Here is a 19,682-nt window from a genome sequence, read left to right on the forward strand (position 1 = left end):
CTTCTTCTTCTTCTTCTTCTTCTTCTTCTTCTTCTTCTTCTTCTTCTTTCTTCTCCTTCTCCTTCTCCTTCTCTTCCTCCTCTTCCTCTTTCTCCTCCTCCTCCTTCTCTTCCTTCTTCTTCTTGAGACAAACTCACACTATCCAGCTTACACTGGCCTTGAACTCACTTTGTAGCCCAGGCTGGTCTCAAACTCACAATGATCCTCCTGCCTCAGCCTCCTGAAGGCTGGGATTCCAGAAATGTGCCACCATGCCCAGCATAACAAAACTTCTTAACTTGGGGTCCCTGGACTTCTTGGGACTCTGACTTCATGAGCTTCTGGGAGTTATGCACAAGTTGCCTATAACTGTGTGTGTGTGTGTGTGTGTGTGTGTGTGTATATGTGTGTGTGTGTGTACTGTGTACTGTGTATCCCTTTCCAAGACAAGTGTGCATGTTATTCCTTGATTCAAATCCCAAAGGTTAACAACCACTCAGTTTTTGGTAAACTTTTAGCATTACTTTAAACATGATGTAGATTTTTAAGGGGACGAGTTAAGAGTACAATTCTCTGCTTGTGTTTCAGGGCCCCAAGCTTCCCGAGGCAGCCCCTGCTCTTGGCGCCCAGGCTCCCATGCAGACAACCCCAACACCACGACTTCTGGCTGAGCCCTGTCCGGATGCTGAAGCTGCAAAGGCCCTGTCTTGTTCCTTCCCGCTTTCCTCACCCCATGTCCTCCCCTGGACAGTGCTGGCAGGGACAGGCAGCTCTTTTGGAAGGTAGGTGCAAGTGACCAGGATGGCCAGCAGGGGCCATGGTGCCTGTGGGGCCTGGATGGGTAAAATCATGATTGGGCTCCCTTGGTGGCCTGAGTAGGAGGAACAGGTGACAGCAGGCTGGAGGCCTGTGTTCCAGGTCTGACCTTCCCCTCTGTGGGCCTGTTTTTCCATCTATAAAGTGGAGGGAGGTAGCAAAGAACCCCTGCATAGTTGCTAGGCAACCTTCCAGCACTGACACTATGGCCTTTTTTGATTGATGCTGGAGGCGGGGAACGGCTTGCACCCTCCTTGGCAGAAGCCTCCTGAGGGATGGATACGTCCAGACCTGACTGGAAAGGCACAGGTCATACCCACCCACTTAAGGGGAGAACAGACCCTGGGAGAAACGAAGGCTCTCAATCAGGGACCCTGTCAGCAAGTAGCATATGCCCATAATCCCAACACTCTGGGAGACTGAGGCAGGAGGACCATAAGTTCCACCCCAGACTGGGCAACTGTGCAAGACCCTGTCTCAAAAAACAAAAACAATACCAACACCAAAAAAGGACCGAGGATGCAGATCAATACAATGGCCTGGGTTCAATTCTCAGTGCCACAAAAATAAATAAATTTTAAAAATCAGGTATCCCACAAGACACCTGGGGTGGGGAGGGAAATGGAGATCCTGCTGAGGCTTCCTAGAGGTGGCAGGGCCCAAAGCCTGGATGACAGGCAGCAGCAGCCTGCTGAGTCAGAGCTCCTGCCCCTCTGGAAGAGCCCAGGCAGTCCTGGTGGAAGGACAGCCAGCAACATCCTGCCCTTGGCCACAGCAGGTCCTGGAGTCATGCCTAAAGCCCTGACCACCCTCCTTGCTCAGCAGCTGAAGACCCTCCTGGCCCATTTCTTAACCTTCTCTCTCCAGCAATTCCTCCTTCTCAACCTAGCAGGGCAAAGGCCTAGGATGCTGGAGGGGATCTACGCAGATACGTAGGTGGGGAGGCTGGCGGGCCCCTCTAAGGAGTGGGCACAGTCTTCACAGGCCCAGAAGATCCTCTCCCCTCCCACCCTCTCACCCTCTTCCCCTCCCACCCACAGATGACACAGGCATGACAATAATGGAGAACTTTCTCTGCAAAAGTTATAATGAGCCCGAGGGTAGGGTTAGTGTATGGTGGTGGATTCAGAGCCTGGCCCCTCCACACACTGAGGAGGAAGAGCAGCAGCATCCGGGGCTTGGAGAAAGATAAGTCGGCACTTGGGGTGGCCCAGAGGCCCAAAGGCAGGGAGAAGGGAAGAGTAGCAGGCAATGAACTCTCAGTGTCCTACAGTGGGAGAGGGACAGCCCCCCTTCACACCCCAGCTCTGAACACATACCCAGATGGGCACCCCACTTGGACAACCAATGAGGTCTTTGGGGATTCTTTCCCAACCCTAGCCAAGGGGACCCAGGAAGGAGCTGAAGGCAGTGGCCATCTCCCAGCAAGGGCTACTTCCCAAGCTGAGGTCAGAGACTGGGGGGCACTGCTCATACCTGTGTGGGTGTGGGTATACAGCAGGTCTTGAAGGACTGTCCCATCTCCATGACCTTGGTCTTGTGGGAAAACCCTGAGGACACACTCTGAGAAGTGTGTCCTCTGGGCTGGCCTTTGCCAAGTCTCATTGCCACACAGAGCTGGGACACACAGCACGTCTCTCATGGGGTCTGCCTGCACCCAAACCCTGGCTGTGCCCACATGCCTATCAGAGTCTGGAGATTCTGAGGCAGTTGGAAGATGCCATTCTCCAAAGAGTTATGCCCACCAGGCCTGGAGACCATAATGCTGTGGCCTGCAGCTCTAGCACCGTGTGTCCAGTGCCCTGGCCCTTGGGGTCCTGGAGGGGCCAGGCTGCACAGCAGAGAAGGGGGGACTGGAGGAGGACAGGCTCAGCTGACCCAGTCAGGTCCTCCAGCTCCGGCCATGGCCGGTGGCCTTCTTGTGTGTGGGGTGGGGTAGAGACAGAAAGGCAGGGCATTTGGCTGAAGAGTCTAGCTGGAAACCTCCCCCTCTGGGGCTTGTGGGAGGGGAGGCAGCCCAAACTCTTCCCTTCAGGAAAAAGGAGGAAGCAAGCAAGCCTCTAGCCTGAGAGGATAGGCTCCTCCAAGGAGGGCCAGGGAGGAGGAATGGGGAGACGGTGCACCTGAGACAGGCTGTGTCCCATCAGCCCTCCTTCCCACCCCGCTCCGATTCATCTATTCCCTGGTGGGAACCAGCCCCAACCAGGGGCCTGCACACAAATCCATGCATGGTGACCCAGGGCTGCCGGAGCCCTCAGAACTGGTGTTCTGGGATGTTCTGGTGCCCATCTGGATGTGGGCAGGCTGAGGTCCTTATTCCTGGGGAAAAGGGCAGCAGGGCTGGCAACTGTGGGGACCCTGCAGGCCCATCGCAGGTTGTGGCAACTTGTAATTCATTTTGGTCTCAGGGAAGGAACCCTGGGTCATCTGTGGAGGAAGAAACAGACAGAAGCAGGCCTTAGAAGATAGCCTTTAAAGGAACCGTTTTCAACCAAGTCTGGCCACTCTAATGACTCAGCTTCCCCTCCTTGGGCAGGCTGATAGTCAGGAATGGGGGGCACTGACTCCCCATTCCTCGAACTGTAAACCAGACTGCCTCCCTATACCCAGCACTGACTGCCTCAGCTATGCAGAGCAAAGGCCGTAGATGGGGGGCACCTATGGGATGTGGTGGGGGAGCAGTGAGTCAGGGACCAGCCAACCAGAAGAACAGTACAGAGGCAGCCTTGGACAGCCCTGATGGCTTTCCAGTGTCCCCCAATACCAGGATCTGGGTCTCACTACCAAACTGTTTACAGCCTCCCAAGAGCTGAGATTACAGGCATGAATCACCACGCCTAGTCTCAATTGCTATCTCAGCGCACCCCAGAGGCGGGGCCGGCAGGGCAGGCCCAGGGATTGAACCCCAGTCCCTGTACCTGCTTGCAGGCGCTTTTATCCGCTAAGTTATATGGCTGGCCCTTCCAGTCCTTTTTATTTGTTATTGTGACCCTTAAGTCACTAAATTGCTCAGGTTGGGTTTGAACTTGTGATCCTCCCTCAGCCTCCAGGTATTCTGGGATTACAGATGCACCTATGTCACCATGGTCCACTTGTGATGGCTTTAAACCCAACAACTCTGCTCCCAAACCTCTGCGGGCTCCAAATGCAATCATTTGCTCTTGATCCTGCCTGCGGAGCTGGGGATAGCAGATAAAACATCTGCCTTGTGGAGCCAGGCTGTTGAGATCTACTGGTCACTGCCACCTCCACCTCAGGGGAGTCACCTAGTCCTCAACACAAGGAATGGTCTGTGTCTTCTAGAACCACAGAGACTGGGGATCAAGCCCCACTCCACACAGAGCAGCAGCCAGGCATGAGGCGAGTTTTCCAACCTTTTGTTCATCTCCTGTACAGGGGGGATGACCCGGGAGAGGAGGGCTTAGTGAAGGACACAGCCCAGGACCTGGCAGGTGAAAGGGCTCCAACATCCTAGGATTACTTAGATTATCCCACTTCATCAACCCTAAAAGCAATCCTCTGCCCACATTTTTATATCTATAGAATGGAGGCATATTTTACATCAACTGTGATTTTAAAATCCTCCTGTCAGCCAGGAGTGATGATACACACCTAGAATCACAGCGCTCTGGGAGGTCAAGGCAAGAGGACTGAAACTTTGCACCCAGCCTGGGTAACTTACTGTCTTTAAAAGAAAACATTCAAAAAGGGGTTAAGCCAGCTGGGAAGATAGCTTGGCAGTCTAAGTGCCTGCCTGGCAAGCGCAAAGACCCAGGTTCAATCCCTGGTCTCACTGGGTTAAACCAGGTATAGTGACAGACACCTGTAATCCCAGTGTTGGGGAGGCTGAGACAGGAGGATTACTATGAGTGTGAGAGACCCTGTACCAAATAAATAATTTCTTAAAGGGGAAGGGGATTGAAGGTATAGTTTAGCAGGAAGGCCTCGGACTCAATCCCCAGTACTGCAAAAATAAATAGCTTCCCATCATTAAATTGGCAGCTACTTGTAAGCTGCTGCCATATAAAAGTGAGGCTTCTTGTAATTTATGGCAGCTCAGATTTTATGAAATACAGTTTTCTGCCTGTCCCTCTCCTGGAAAGATCCCGCCCTACTTCCCTCCCCAGTGGGCACTCACAGCTCTGTGTCTTCTAGGGCAGGTGGCCGCTCCAGAGCTTGCCTTCGCCTCCGCACGGCCCCCAGGATCTTCTTGCGAGGCCCCAGGGGGACGCTGATGCTTCGGAGATCAAGGTCTGAGCACAGCATCAGCGCCTCCAGGTCGATCTTCTCCTGCCTTAGGAGGGAGGCAAAGTCCTCCATGTGCAGTGAGGCCAAAAAGGTCTCGAGCGGGCTAGTCTCGGGCTCCAGGTCCTCGTCCAGGCCCAAGTCCATCTCATCCCAGGGCAGCTCCTCCCCACAGCTGCGGTCCTGCAGGCTGTTGGCACTGCCCAGGCTGTCGTCGTCCAGGCTGGGGGAGCTCTGCAGCCGACCCCGTGGTGTGCCCGTCCCGTCCAGGCCCCCATCCTCACGGCCCAGCCCGTGCAGACCACTGCTTAAGTAGTTTCTGCGGAACACCATGGTGCCCAGGCCGGGGCGGGTAAACAGGGAGTCGTGGCCTGAGTCGGTGCTGACCTCCGAGTGGGCAGGCTCGGCTGCCAGCGTGGCACGGGAGACGCTGTCCTCATCCGAGAGGAACATGTCCCGGAGCGGGGCACGGCCCCACTCCTTGGGGTTGGCGTAGGTGCCCGGGCGCACGAACATCACGTCGCTGCCCAGCTGCAGGCCAGAGAGCGAGCGCACGCTCTTGCGCCCGTCCTCCGAGACCTTAAAGGTTCCCTCACCGCCCTGCTTACGCCGCTCCAGCTTCTTCTGGATCTTGGTCTTGCCCCTGGCCGTGCCATGCAGCGTTGCCTGCGAGTAGGGCAGCTGGCTGCCCAGAGCCAGGTGCTGCAGCCGGCGGCTCAGGGTGCTGGACGTGAGGCTGGAGAAGCTGAGCGTGTCCGAGCGTTCTGCCAGTTCCCGCCGGTAGCGCCGCTCCATGCGCTCGTGGTGCTTGCGCTGCATCTTGGCGCACTCCCGGATGCGCCGCTCCGCCTCGCGGAACGCCTTGTCCTTCAGCTTGCCCACCAGTTTGGGGTTGAGGCTGCTCTGCTTGGCCGCAATGGAGTCCAAGTAGCGCACGCACTCCATGTGGCCCTTCATAGCTGCCATGTCCAGCGGTGTGTGGTAGTCGTTGTCCAGGCACCAGATGTTGGCCCCAAAGGACACCAGGAAGGACAGGCAGTGCAGGTGGCCATTGGCAGCTGCCAGATGCAGGGGTGTGTTGCCCCAGATGTCGCATTTGTCCGGGTCACCCCTGCAGGGAGAGCAGTGGGGAGGAATAATGAGAGATTAGCAAACTCAAGTAGAAGTCTGCAATGGCTGGTGGCGGGAGTCGCTGGGGAGGGGGCTACCAGCCTTATCGAGATCCTCCACGGGCACACTGGGCCCAAAGGAATCTTTGGAACTGAGATCGCTCCTCTGATTTCAGGGTCTTTGCCTATTCTGCGAGTCACCAAATGCTCGGGGATTGAGCGAGCCCAGGAGAAAACGGCCCGGGGCCCAGGGGCGGGGCGACGAGGGGGCGGGGCCAGACGGGGCCTTCCCCCAAGAGCGTGGAGGGCTGGGAATCTCAGGGGATAAATATTTGATGCTCAGAGAGAACCGAGTGAATTATTCATGGGCCCAGCGGGGAGCTGGCCCAGAGGGGTGGTGGGCCAGGGCCGAGTCTGGGTCTCTAGGCAGGTGCGGTGAGTGTGGCCATATGCGGCAGGGTGCTATGAAAGAGGACCAGAGGGTGGTGTGTGCTGGGCCTGAGCCTGGGAGTAGACGCAAGGGGTGCGCCCACGTGTGGCTGCGTCCACGTCTACGGGGAGCAGGGCCAGGCCTGGCAACGCCAGTGTTAGAGCAGGTGTCGGGGCTTGGCCCCGGCCAGGAGGGGACTGCAGGGGCAGCCAGGACCGGAGTGGGGAGGAGGAAGGTCGGGACCTGGCTGGGCTGCTCTCCCTTGCTCAGGCTGCCCTGCCTTTGGGGGTGCTGCAGGGCTGGCTGTCCCCCTAACACCCTCTCAGCCCGAAGATGCCCCCAGGGCAGTCCCAGTGCTCCCCCAGAGCCCTTGCCTTCCTCTGGCACCTAGCACAGGGACCCAGCCTGACACTAATGAGGCCACGAGGCCACCCCAGGGCTGGAGGAAGAATCGCTCCCTTGTCTCCACATCTCCCCCATCAACCCCTGCTCTTCATCCCCTGCTGCTCGCCAAAGCCAGTGAGGCAGGGTTGGGAGGGAGCCGCCCTGCCTCAGACCCACAACCACAGAGCATAGAGCCTTGCTTCTGTAGGACTTGGGGGTTGGCACACCGAAGGGGAACTCTTGTCTCCTCCAGGCCCCTTCATGAGACTCTCGTGAGTGTCACTGTGTGCCCTCCTGGAGTGGCCTGGTGGAACTTGTCTCTGCTGCTAGGCCTAAGGAGCCCACATGAAGACAGGGCTCCCTGGCAGCCACCAGCTGTTCAAAACCACAGGCCAGTCCCTGCTCCTGTCTTCCAGGCCCAGACTGCCACACTAACTCTCTTGGGGCATCCCTTCTGTCCCTCCTCCTGTCCAGGTCACCCTCATATTTATCCCATTCAGGTATTCACCCCAGCCTAACTTATCTTATCAACCCATCTGCGGGTGGCAGAGTTGTTCCCAGTGGTGTGATTTATCCCACCCCACTCTAGATCCCAATTCAGTGGCCCTGGGCCCTGCATCCCTCAACCATCACCCCAAACCCCTTCTTGGCTCTGACACCTGTGCTGTATGCCCACTCTCCTGGGAGGACAACTCCAGAGATGGATGGGGCACAGAAGCCCCATCTTGCCATGGGTTGGCCACAGGGAGGGGCACAGAGAGAGGTAACAGGAAGGCTGAGCCAGTGACATTTGGCACTGTGGACAGTGTCCATAAATCCCAGAGGAGCAGGGCGAGGGAGAGTGGTGTGAGGCTTGGCCTGTGGGGGCTGGGCTCTCAGACAGGAGTGGGAAGGGGCGCCTTCTCTTTCCTATCTCCACCGCTGGGCCCTCTGAGGCTTCCCACCCTTAAGGCTGGTTCCCACTTGCCCCCTCACCTTGCTTCCAGGTACCCCCACCCAGGAGACAGCTCCCACCTTCCTCCACTGCAGCTCCCTTCCCGACAAAAATGGGCCCTCAGATCCCACTTTCTCCCCCTTCTCACCCCACATCCAGGTCAGGAGTGTCACATGCCTCCGCTTATGTTCCCATCCACGTGTGTCTGTCCAACCTACTCCCAGGTCCCCCCTTAAGAGTCCGTTCATAGGAAAAAAGGCAGCTCCGAGGAGGGGGTCAGGATGCCACGGGGTCTGCGGGGGTATCGCAGGGCCTGGCACCCCACAACCGTCCCCCTCCTCTGCTGGCCAGGTGGAGGGCACTCACCCGCGGCTCACGATGAGACGCAGAGACTCCAGGTTGCCATGGTAGGCAGCCCAGAGCGTGGGGGTCATGCCATCCTCGTCGGGGGCATTCAGCTCCTTCCGGGTGGCCTCCTTGAGGAGCTCTAGGTAGCCATCCCGGGCGGCCCGGTGGTACTGATCGTTCATGGCGCCCGACTAGGACGCGTCGGGCAGGGGGCACAGGGAAACGCCCCCCGCGGGGGAGGGCAGCGGGGTTAAGGCTGGGGCATGGGGCTGGGGGAGGGGGCCTGGCAGGGGCCAGGGCCGCCAGCCTCCCGCTGCCGCAGATGGAGGGTGCGGAGCACCAGAGCCGCGCGGCTACCGGGACATCTGAGCCGCTCACCCGCAGGCTGGCGGGGCGGAAGGAGGGGGAATCTCCCGCCGCCCAGGGAGCCGCCCCCGGGCTTCCCCTGGGTCCTAAACACCTTGCTTCAAAGGGTACACAGGGCCAGTGTTAGAACGGGTGATCCCCCGAGGTCCTTCTCTCTCTAAAAATGCACACCAGAGCGCTCCCCCGCCCCGTGAGGTCCGTCCCCACTACAGTTCAGGAACTGAGGATCCCAACTTTCCAACCCATTAAAAGAACGGGCCACACCAGGCATGGAGGCGCATGTCTGTAATCCCAGCACTCAGGAGGCTGAGGTAGGAGGATTGCCTGGAATTCGAGGCCAGTTTGGGCTACGTGCTGAGTTCAGGACCAGCCTGAACTACGTAGCTAGACCTTGTCTCAAAAAAAAAAAAAAAAAAAAAAAAAAAAAAAAAAAAAAAAAGAAAGGAAGAAAAGAAAAGAAAAAAGAGCCAGCCTGCTAGCTCAGCGGACTAAAGCACCGGCTGAAGTAGTGTGCAGCAGCTGGGGTTCGATCCCTGACATGCCGTGCTGGCCTCGCCCCCGAGATTGACACGGGGCATGATGGCGCAAGCTTGTAATCCCAGCAGTTGGGAGGCTGAAAAAAGGGGAATCACTATGAGTCCGATCTACATAGTGAGACCCTGGAGACCCTGTTCTAAATACAGAAAGCAAAGCAAAGCAAGCAAGCGAGCGACTGGAGAGGAGTGTCTGAAGGCAGGGTAAAGGGGCAGTCTTGAACCCCAGGGCAGTTCACATGAAGACACGAGGAACGGTCCCTGCTCAGGGGCCCAGACGCCCTCCAGCAGGGGGCGCCAAAGGACCAGAGGTGGGCCTGGCGCACCGCATGGGAACTTCCCCACGCCCCAGACTTCGAAGCATCCAGCCGAGCAGCAGAGGGGGGTGCGTTAGGGACAGAAAAAGAAGAAACTCGAGCATTCTGCGGGCAGGTGGGGAAACGGCAGCTAGTGTCGCGATCTCGGGCTAGCAACCCGGATCACAAGCGCAGCCTGCGCAGGGCCTGGAGGACTTGTGGGTACCTGGGGGCTCTGGCCCGAGCGACGGCGGCGCACCGGGTAGCGGTGGGGTTGGGGGCGGGGTGCCCTCCAGCTGCCGCACTGCGGGACCGCGCCCGTCCAACCCGGCCTCGAGGGGTGACAGGGCCTTAGGGAGGGGGGTTGTTCTTAACAGATAAATATAAATCTCGCTTTATCTGACTCCCGCGCGCACTTCCCCAAATTCAGCCCGGAGAAAAGATGGGTCATGTGAGTGGGCCTGAGAGGTTTATGGAGCCGAGCTCCCACCGCTGTAAATCACTCAGCACTGTCGGATATAAAGCGCCCGTCCAGCCTGGTGTAGGAGAGAGGAGACGCGCGCCGCCCCCTGCACCCCAACTCCGCGCAAGCTACCAGGCCAGTCAGGTGCGTGCCCGGGGCAGGTGCACAGTGGGATTCGGGGAGTGGGGCCGACGGGGCGCCCCTTCTTTCCTTCTGCGTTGAGGCTCGCTTCCTCCAGCACTGGGATTAGGAACTCCCTGGTCCCCAAATCTAGAGATAGATGAGGACTGAGGACGGGGAGGCCCTCGGGGCTGAGCTAGGATCTGTTGCGCTCCTCTCCCGCAGTGACCCCTTCAGCCTCCTCACGTCTCCCCAACATGTCGGAAGCGCCCGGCCTGGGCCCCAAAGAGAGCGTGCCAGCACCGCGGGCAGCCCCCCGCGAGGTGTGGAAGAAGGGCGGCCGGCTGCTGTCGGTGCTGCTGGCCGTCAACGTTCTGCTGCTCGCCTGCACGCTCATCAGCGGGGGCGCCTTCAACAAGGTGGCCGTGTACGACACGGACGTGTTCGCGCTGCTCACCACCATGATGCTGCTGGCCGCGGTCTGGATCCTCTTCTACCTCCTACGCACTGCACGCTGCCCAGACGCTGTGCCCTATCTGGATGCGCACGCGGGACCCATCTGGCTCCGAGGTGCCTGGGGGAGGTGGGCGCAGGAGGGAGCTGCAGGCTGGGACTTTGGGAGGACCAGCGGAAGGATAGAGAAGTTCCCTGCGGAGAGCTGGGTGCTGGGGGGCGGGGGATGCTGTGACAGAAGGAGGAGGGGACGGAAAGGGCTCCTGGAAGAAGTGAGATGAACAGAGTAACGGGACAGGGGTCGAGGTGGGCTTCTTGCCTTGTCTAGGATTAGAAAGAGGTAGTGGAGGGAGGGCCTTTGACGGAGAGGGGCTACAGAAGACAGTATCAGGGCCGGGGGTACAGCTCAGTGGACTAAGCGCTTGCTTAGGTAAGCACAGGGGCCAGGGTTTTATCCCTGGCCTGGCTTGCCTCACTGGCCCCACCCTCAGGCGCGCTGAGCCTGTGATGGAGGCCCATCGTGGTGGCACATGCCTGTAATCTCAGCACTAAGGAGGCAGAAATTAAGAGGATCATTATGAGTTCGAGCTGCATAGTGATACCCTACACACACACACACACACACACACACACACACACAGTAGTAACTGGAGTCTGTGAGGGTCCTTTCTCTTGTCTAGGGAGCCTGTGAGAGGAAGACCTAATAGGACAACCAACCACTCAATCACTCATCCATCTTTCAGGCCTTCCATTTGCTCATTTGCTTATTCATCCATCCATCCATCCATCCTCCCACCCTCCTCATCCATCCATCCACTCTCCCACCCATCCATCTTCCCAGCCTCCCATCCGTCCATCTATCCACCTACTCATTCATACTCTCATCCTTCTATCCAACCATTCATCATTTCTTTGCCCATTTGCCTATTCATCCATCCTCATCCATCCTCCCACCCTCCCCATTCATCCAGTCACCCACTGCACCTTCCCACCTAGCCACCCACCCTCAGAACCTGTGTTCCATTTGACAAGCCTTCTGTCCTCCCTCTCTGACCCTCTCTGACTCCTCCCCTAGGTGGCCTAGTGCTGTTTGGAATCTGCACTCTCGTCATGGATGTCTTCAAAACCGGCTACTACTCCAGTTTCTTTGAGTGCCAATCGGCCATCAAGATCCTGCACCCTCTCATCCAGGCTGTGTTCGTCATTGTCCAGGTAGGTGGAAAGAATGTCACAAAGCATGGCAGAAAGGAGCCAGTGTTTGGCAAGAGGTCAGAGACCCCTTGAGCTTTCCTCCTGCCCTGAACAATTCAGTAGGAAAGTACTGAGGTAGGGATCATGTGAGTCCATACAGGAGCAGGCATGATGAACCACTGGGGATTAAAGTAATAGTAAATGGGAGCTCCTACATACAGGCACTGAGATTTTACTTCATCCTAAGAAATACCAGTAGTTAACACCTAGGAAGTATGAGTTGAGACAGCTGGCCCTTCCTGCTAGCACTTGGTCTGCCCTCCTTGCAGGTGCTTGAGAGCATCGGTCTCAGCCCAGGTCATGCTGGAAACATGGCTATTTGGCATCAGCATGGCTCCTATGTTTGGTGTAGTGTAAGAAGTGGGAGTGTATGGGGGGTAGTCTCAGTCTTTAGAAACTGAGACTTTCTAAAGTTCTGTTTCTTTTGTAATGTGTTGCATAAAGACCATTTTGAAAGATCTGATTAAGCTGAGGCAAAACTGGTTTTATATGAGACCCCAAGAAACCATAGCCCTGTGGCATGACAGCGTGACCACATGGATTGTGCCCTCCCCTGAGGCATCACCCTGCTGCTTGAGTGTCCACAGTTTGACACGTATGTAACCTTGGCATTCATATGAATTTTATTTTTTTACATTTCATGAGTTTGAAGAATAATCAGGTAAGATAAAAACACAAGTACTCCCATATTCACAAAGCCCCTAACAGCAATTCACTGGTAGCCAGGTGAGAACAAGGCCTTGCAGGGAACAAAGGAAGAGGATGGGCAGGAGATGGGATCAAAGGCAGTGAGAAGTCACCAGAGACCTTTTCTACCTAGATGAAGACCTAGTGGGAGGCTCGCCCTGCTCCCAGGAAGAAATAACAAGGTAGCCAAAGAGCTACTTTTCCTTCCATTACTCTCCCCTCCAAAAAAAACTTACCCAAACCAGAGTTTTACAGTTGACATTTTACAAACCTTCAAAGAACCTTTAGAGAACCACTATTTCGTACAAGCTATACCATAGAGTAGAAGTAGAAAATGTTCCTGGTCTCCTTTGGTAAAGCTAAAATGAACCCAATCATCCAGAAGGTCCATGGGGGTGGAGAGACCATGACCCTGGCTGTGGACATGGGCTCTCTGCAGTTTAGCCCACTTACAGAAAAATGACCCTCCCTCCCTCCCTCCCTCGCTCTCTCAACACAGACTTACTTTCTCTGGGTCTCCGCTAAAGACTGCATTCACGTCCACCTGGATCTGACCCGGTGAGAACTGCAGCTCAAGTCTGTGCCCAGCCTGTCACCTGGCATAAGACATGAGGGCTCACGGAGGGCTCCTCCCTTTGCCTTCTGGGTGGGGTTTCAGCCAAGGTCCCCAGTGTATCAGCCTGATTGCACTACACTGTGCCCTCCCCCTTTCCTATATGTGTGTGCAGGGGGTGGAGTGGGATGGGGGGACACAGCAGGGCTTGAGCCTCTGGAAACCCCCAGTCCTCTCTTGGGTGGCATCCTGGCCTTCCAAACAACCCTACTTCTCTCAAGGACCTGGCTGACCTTTCTCACCTCGCTAGGGACCCAAAGTCTCATGGGCCTCTTTGCTTCCCTCCACCTCCAAACAGATGTGGACTGATGTTCACACTCACCACCAACCTGGCCATCTGGATGGCAGCTGTGGTGGATGAATCTGTGCACCAGGCGAACTCCCATAGCAATGTCAGCCACACCCGCCTCAGCCCTGACTGTGAGTTCTCCCTTGACCCTGACCCCCTGGCTGCCAGGCTTTAGGCACAGGTGCTTTGTGGATTTGTAGCCATCACAAGGCTACAGGGGGCAAAGGTGGCAGCTAGGGGCCTCCTCCCACTCCAGGCTCTGCCTCAGAAGTATGGGTGGAGGGGACAGGAGAGAGGACACTGAGGGTGTCTTCTCATCTTTGAGGATTCAGCCACAGTCCAGGTTTCCACCCCAGCAGGAAGGGACCCTGGGACTCCTGGAAGAAAGGCCAGGGGGTAGGCAAGGAGGCAGAGTGGTTCCAATGTGGAAGTCTGGGATTAGAGGAGAGAACCTGGGGAGAATGTGAGAAATAATCATCCCATCCCAATGACAACAGTGACAATGTACCAAGCCCCATGTGTCCCTAACAATGTTTAGTTTCTTCTTTAACCTTCACCACTCCCCTTGGAAGTGAATACTCTTAGTAGACCCAGCCTAAAAATGCAGAGACAAGGGCATAGAAAGCTTAATTACTCAAGGTCACAGAGCTGGAAGTGAGAGGACCATCGTTCAAATCCATCTTTGCTTTTTTTTTTTTTTTTTTTTCGGAACCAGGGATTGAACTCAGGCCCTTGCACTTGCCAGGGAAGTGCTTATTCCACTGAGCCATCTCCCCACTCCCCCATCTTTGCTTTTAACCAGTAAGCCCCACTAGGAAGAACAGGATCTATGGGTCCCAGGTCCCAGTCCTCCTGACTTCCTAGGGGACCCCACTGGGTAGGACCTGATGGGAGACTAAGATAACTGCACATCTGCCTGCACAGCAAGTGTGGCCCCAGCTGCTAGGGACCCCTCAGCCAAACAGAACTGGTAAAGGGCCCCCTCGTGTATCTAGAGGACCCTCTAGGAGTTAAAAGTGACCCGGGAAGGAGGTCAACCGGACAGGGGTCCTGGGATCCATAGTGAGAGGCCCACTATTGGAGGCCCTGCCTTGGGGTTGGAAGCCAGATCATTTGCTTTAGTTCTCCCAAGTCATTTTACCTCATCTGGAGTCAAAGGAGGTCTTTGCCAGGGCCCTTGGCATCCTACAATGCGCAGGCTAGATTTGAGTCAAGATTCCTTTTGGTAGCCAGGTATGGTGATCCTAGCACTCAGAGAGGCTGAAGCGGGAGAACTGCAAGTTTCAACCCATCCTGGGCAATTGAGCTATCTAGTAAGACCCCGTCTCAAGATTTTAAAAAATTCAAAGGAGCCAAGGATGTAACTCCTCCTGGGTAACTCATCCCTGGGTTCAATCCTCAGTACTTAAAAAAAAAAAAAAAATCCTTTCAGTGTGGCACAAACCAAAGTGAGATCACAGTGGGGATCTGGGCACAGCAGCTGATCTTTGGGACAGGATTTCAAGTGCCAGGGAAAGCGTTGGGGAAGACTGACCTTTAAGGGACCCTAACAGTGCCACCTTCAAAGAGACAGAGCTTGTACATCTCAGGGAGCCAGAGGTCATTATGCATGGGGAGGAGTTGGAGGAATGAAAGTGGGTGATGTAGGCAGGTCTGTGGTTCCCTTTTGGCTTTCTTCATTTTTAATTGAACATCAATGTTTCTTGTTGTCTCTGGCACATAGTAGGTGCTCAGTAAATATTTGTAGAATGACTGAAGGTGCCAAGCCCTGTGAAGGCATTTGGGTGACTGACAGAGAGCCCCACCCTTACAAAGGTTACAGGCTAGCACAAGAGGGCAGCCTAGCGCCGCACCCCTCTCTCTGCAGTTGGGCAAGGGAACAGCTCCGGAGGAGACGCCTGCTCCTGCAACACAGCCATCTGTCAGATTTTCCAGCAGGGCTACTTCTACCTGTATCCCTTCAACATCGAGTACAGCCTCTTCGCCTCCACCATGCTCTATGTCATGTGGAAGAACGTGGGCAGGCTGCTGGCTGCCACCCACAGCCACAGCCACACGCTGTCCCGAGCCAGCCTCTTCCAGGAGACCTTTTTTGCAGGCCCAATCCTGGGCCTTGTACTGTTTGTGGTGGGCCTGGCCGTCTTCATCATCTATGAAGTCCAAGTGAGCGGGGAGGGGGGCCGCACCCAGCAAGCCCTGGTCACCTACTACAGCTTCAACATCGTCTGTCTGGGGCTCATGACCTTGGTCAGCCTGAGTGGCTCAATCATCTACCGTTTTGACCGCCGGGCCATGGACCACCATAAGAACCCCACCCGTACCCTGGACGTGGCCCTGCTGATGGGTGCCGCCCTGGGCCAGTATGCCATCTCCTACTACTCCATCGTGGCCGTGGTGGTGGGCACGCCCAGGGACTTGCTGGGGGCACTCAACTTGGCCCACGCGCTACTCATGATCGCCCAGCACACCTTCCAGAACGTGTTCATCATTGAGAGCCTCCACCGGGGGCCTCCCGGGGAGGAACCTCAGGAAGCTCCCCCCAAGGAAGCCTGCCAGGGCCTTACCTTTGCCAACCTGGATGCCCTCCACACCTTGCCAGCCGGCCCACCCACCTCCAGGCTTGTCCACCCCAGCCCAGCAGAGCCTCAGGAAGCCGTGACCATTATCTTGGCACCCAGAGGCCACTGGAGACGCCGGTGCCTAAAAGACATTTCTCTGTTTCTTCTGCTTTGCAATGTCATTGTGAGTAACTGGGAAGGGGTGAGTGGGGCAAGAGGAGGCTGAGGAAGGGTGCTCCTGCAGGCCTGTCCTGGTAGCCTTCTCTGCCTTGCCCTAGTGCTCTCAAGGCCCTTCCAGCTCTCTGGGAAAAGAGTGAGTTCAAAGAGGGCCAGCCGAAACCCTTGGGCAAACAGCATCTTGGGGCACACAGAGAGAGTACAATCCCAGCTCCTGGCCCTGAGGGGTCCCAGGGGAGGCTGACGTGGGGGTAGGGTGGAGGTGAGAGGGAACCGAGAGCCAATGTGGAAGGTGGGGGCTCTCACCACTATGTAAGAGGTGTGATTGCTCCTGGGAACTTGTGACCGGCCTGCTTCTCAGAATAATTGGAGCAGCAGCAGGAAGTAACGGAGACCAGTGTGAGGGTGAGCATTCTGTTAACGGAGTGCACTGGGAGGTTTGCTGGAAGTGGGGGGCAGCTGTCGTCTGCCCCCCACTTCCAGCAAACAATAACAGATGACAAACAATAAACAAATAACAAACAAACAGACGACAGCTCCCCCCCACCTCAGTGAGTTAGCAAAGGCAACAGACTTCACCTGGTATGGATATACTACTCCATGTTGGAAATACCTAGAGCAGAAACCCTCATACTTAAAATATACCCCAACTTGGAAACATTCCTAGCATAGCTGTAACCAATATAGAAGTTCTCCAGCAGAAATGATCTCCAGAACAGAAATCTCTAATATAGAAACACAGTCACAGGAATACAGTCAGCCCTCTGTATATCCCAGGATTTAGCCAAACCTTAGATAAAAATATTAGAAAAGTAGTTCATTTGTAGTGAATGCATACACTTTTTTCCTTATTATTTCCTTAAAATATAGTATAACTGCTATTCATATGGCATTTACATTGTGTTATACATTAGGAGTGCAATCAGTAGAGATGATTTAAATTTTTGAAATATGCAGGAGGATTGCACAGGCTAGTATTTAAATGTTATGCCATTTTATATAAACTGCTTGAACATCCTTGGATTTTGATATCCATCTGGGGCCCTAGAACAAATCCTCTGTGTATACCAAGGGGCAACTGGGCATCCCAAATAACAAACAAACTTCTAATGAAAATGGACTCAATGTAAAAATAGTCCATTAGGCTGAACTTTCCAGTAAAGGAATATCCCTAATAGAAGTACGTCCTTCATAGGGTATACCCTGGGCCTTTGGGTGTAGCTCAGTCGTAGAGCACTTGCTAGCATACATGAAGTCCTGGGTTTGTTCCCCAGCATTACGAAAAAAAAAATGTGCGTGAGAATAGCCCATGGATAGAATACCATCCACAGAGTGAATTCTCCTCCATGAAATACTAACTATGGGAAATGCACCAACAACCATCAGACACTTTCTTAGTGAAGTCCCACTATGAATAGGGCCCATCCGACAGGTCATGGCCGCATAGGTAAGGTCTGACTTCCCTTTAGGAAACTTCCAATAGTAAGTTTCACTTTTAAACAAAAATCAATGTGGTCACCAATCTTACCCTACAAGTGGAAGTGCTAAGCCCCTGAACTTCACTATGCATTATGTCTGGGACTGGCTTTGGTAACAGGGAAGTAGGCTGCATTATATCTGGGACTGGCTTTGGTAACAGGGAAGTAGGCTCCTTTGTCCCCCAACCTTCTGTCCAGATCCAGCATATAAGCTGGGAGCTTCTACTCAGGAGGGGGGTTCTTACTCCAGGTAGGTGAGCATGAATCACTCTGACAGCACCATCTTCGCCTCCTTCCTTTCACAGAACAGAACAGGCTGGGGGTGGGGGTGGCTATGAGGTATGGGGATACAGCTAGTTAGGGCAGGGGGTGGGAGTGGAGTGAGAGAGAGAGCAGCCCTTACGGAGGCTGTGGGGGGACCTTCTAGCTGGGCCCTGAACCCTCTTCCTTGTGCCTCATTGATTCTTTCGAGCTGCAGATCCAGTTGTTTGCAACAATTTCTTACATCATTTGTTGAGATTCCCATCCTACAGGTGCATAAAAAGAAGGGAGAGGTGACCACAGGCAAAGCCTGAAGCTAGGAGTGAACTTATTTAGTTGGACAAATTTCCTGTGCTCCTTAAAGAGTACCAGTCTCAGTGACGCCCAACCAACTGTGTCCACCAAACTAGCAGGCTGGGACCCTCATCCTGTCCTTGGCCATCAAAGTACACAAAGAGCTGTAGGTTTGTTTGGGGCAGCTGTCTGATGCTCCCCCTCTCCCCCCCCCCCCGCAGCTGTGGATCATGCCCGCGTTTGGGGCCCGACCCCACTTCAGCAACACTGTGGAGGTGGACTTCTACGGCTACTCCCTCTGGGCAGCCATCGTCAACATCTGCCTGCCTTTTGGTATTTTCTACCGCATGCACGCTGTCTCCAGCCTGCTGGAGGTCTATGTGCTGTCCTGAGGCCTTGGACAGAGACATGGGAGTAAGGGTCAGCTTGGCTCAGGGGCCCACTTGGTGTCCCTCTGAGAGTGAACCCATGGCTGGCAGACACTGCCACACTACTGTCATTATCCACTGGCCCCTCAGTGGAATTTTCACAAAAATTTATTTTTCCAAGATAAGTTTTTAAACCAGAATCAAAATATGCCCATCTACCCCATCATAACCCAATGGCCTGGGGTGACACGGGAAGGGAAATCCTTCCTCAAAGCTTTCCTAGGACTTGGCAAGGTCTGGAAGTACTGACTCTGGCTCTGTCTTGAACCCAGTACACTGTCTGGAACTGAGAATCAATAAAACCTCAATTCACCCCCTGTCCCCTCTTCTTGTCTCAGCGCTCCATCTGAGATGGTCACGGAGAGGAACTTGGCAATCAGAACTGGGAAGGCCCCGAGATTTTTCAGGCCTCATGCCTTTCCATGGGTGAGCTGGGTCAGCATTGCGCACTCCACATAGTGGGTAACTGGGTGGTTGGGAGTGGATGTGTTGAAATCCCAAACTGCCATTTTCCTCCAGATGACACACACAGGCATTGTTTTGTTTGTTTGTTTGTTTTAGGGTTTTTTGTTTTTGTTTTTCTTTTGAGACAGGGTCTCTCTATGCAGTTCAGGTTGGCCTTGAGCTCACTTGGTAGCCCAGGCTGGTCTTGAACTCACGACAGTCCTCCTGCCTCAGCCTCCCGAGTGCTAGGATTACAGTGTGCACCACCACACCCAGCAATGCGCACATGTTTTTGTGTATCTCATGATGTAACAAAGGTTAGGAAAGACTGACCTAGCTCAGCGTTCACAGTTTACAAAGAGACAGTCTGAAGCCCTGAGAAGTGACTTGCCCAAAGTTGCACAGCCACAGAGAGCCTAAGCCTTCAAACTGTTAAAAAAGCAACAGAGATTTTTATTAACGTATTTTAAAATTGACACAGTAATTTGTACATAATTATGAAGTCCATTGTGGCATTTTGGCCCATGCATACAATGTGTCATGATCAGATTATAGTAATTGGCATGTCCATCACCTCACATAGATCCTTTCTTTGTGTTGGGAGCATTCAAACCCCTTTCTTCACGATGTTGAAATACCTGGCAAATTGTCAACTATAGTTACCCCGCTGCACTACCAAACACTCCTTCATCCTGTCCAACTGCACCTGTAGGCACCTTAGGCATA

At 54.7% G+C, this 19,682-nt stretch overlaps 2 protein-coding genes across 3 annotated transcripts; one reads left to right on the forward strand and one right to left on the reverse strand.

Moving 5' to 3' along the window:
- Window positions 1-1,962: 1,962 nt before the first annotated feature.
- Window positions 1,963-8,614, reverse strand: Ush1g (USH1 protein network component sans). Of its 2 annotated transcripts, XM_004630081.2 has the most exons (3): window positions 8,264-8,614; window positions 4,934-6,151; window positions 1,963-3,222 (listed from the first exon to the last, which is right to left on the reverse strand). In XM_004630081.2, exons 1-3 carry the CDS (start codon window positions 8,425-8,427, stop codon window positions 3,219-3,221), a joined length of 1,386 nt encoding a protein of 461 aa, XP_004630138.1. In that variant the 5' UTR covers window positions 8,428-8,614; the 3' UTR covers window positions 1,963-3,218. The 2 variants fall into 2 exon arrangements, with proteins under 2 accessions (XP_004630138.1, XP_012369971.1); XM_012514517.2 differs by lacking the exon at window positions 1,963-3,222 and having other exon boundaries at window positions 4,930-6,151; window positions 8,264-8,439.
- A 1,666-nt stretch (window positions 8,615-10,280) lies between these two features.
- Window positions 10,281-18,476, forward strand: Otop2 (otopetrin 2). Its single transcript, XM_004630082.1, has 6 exons — window positions 10,281-10,593; window positions 11,552-11,688; window positions 12,914-12,972; window positions 13,326-13,447; window positions 15,184-16,058; window positions 18,306-18,476. Exons 1-6 carry the CDS (start codon window positions 10,281-10,283, stop codon window positions 18,474-18,476), a joined length of 1,677 nt encoding a protein of 558 aa, XP_004630139.1.
- Window positions 18,477-19,682: the final 1,206 nt, after the last annotated feature.

This window comes from Octodon degus, unplaced genomic scaffold, assembly GCF_000260255.1.
Source record: "Octodon degus isolate 3935 unplaced genomic scaffold, OctDeg1.0 scaffold00033, whole genome shotgun sequence".
NCBI classification, from domain to species: Eukaryota; Metazoa; Chordata; class Mammalia; order Rodentia; family Octodontidae; genus Octodon; species Octodon degus.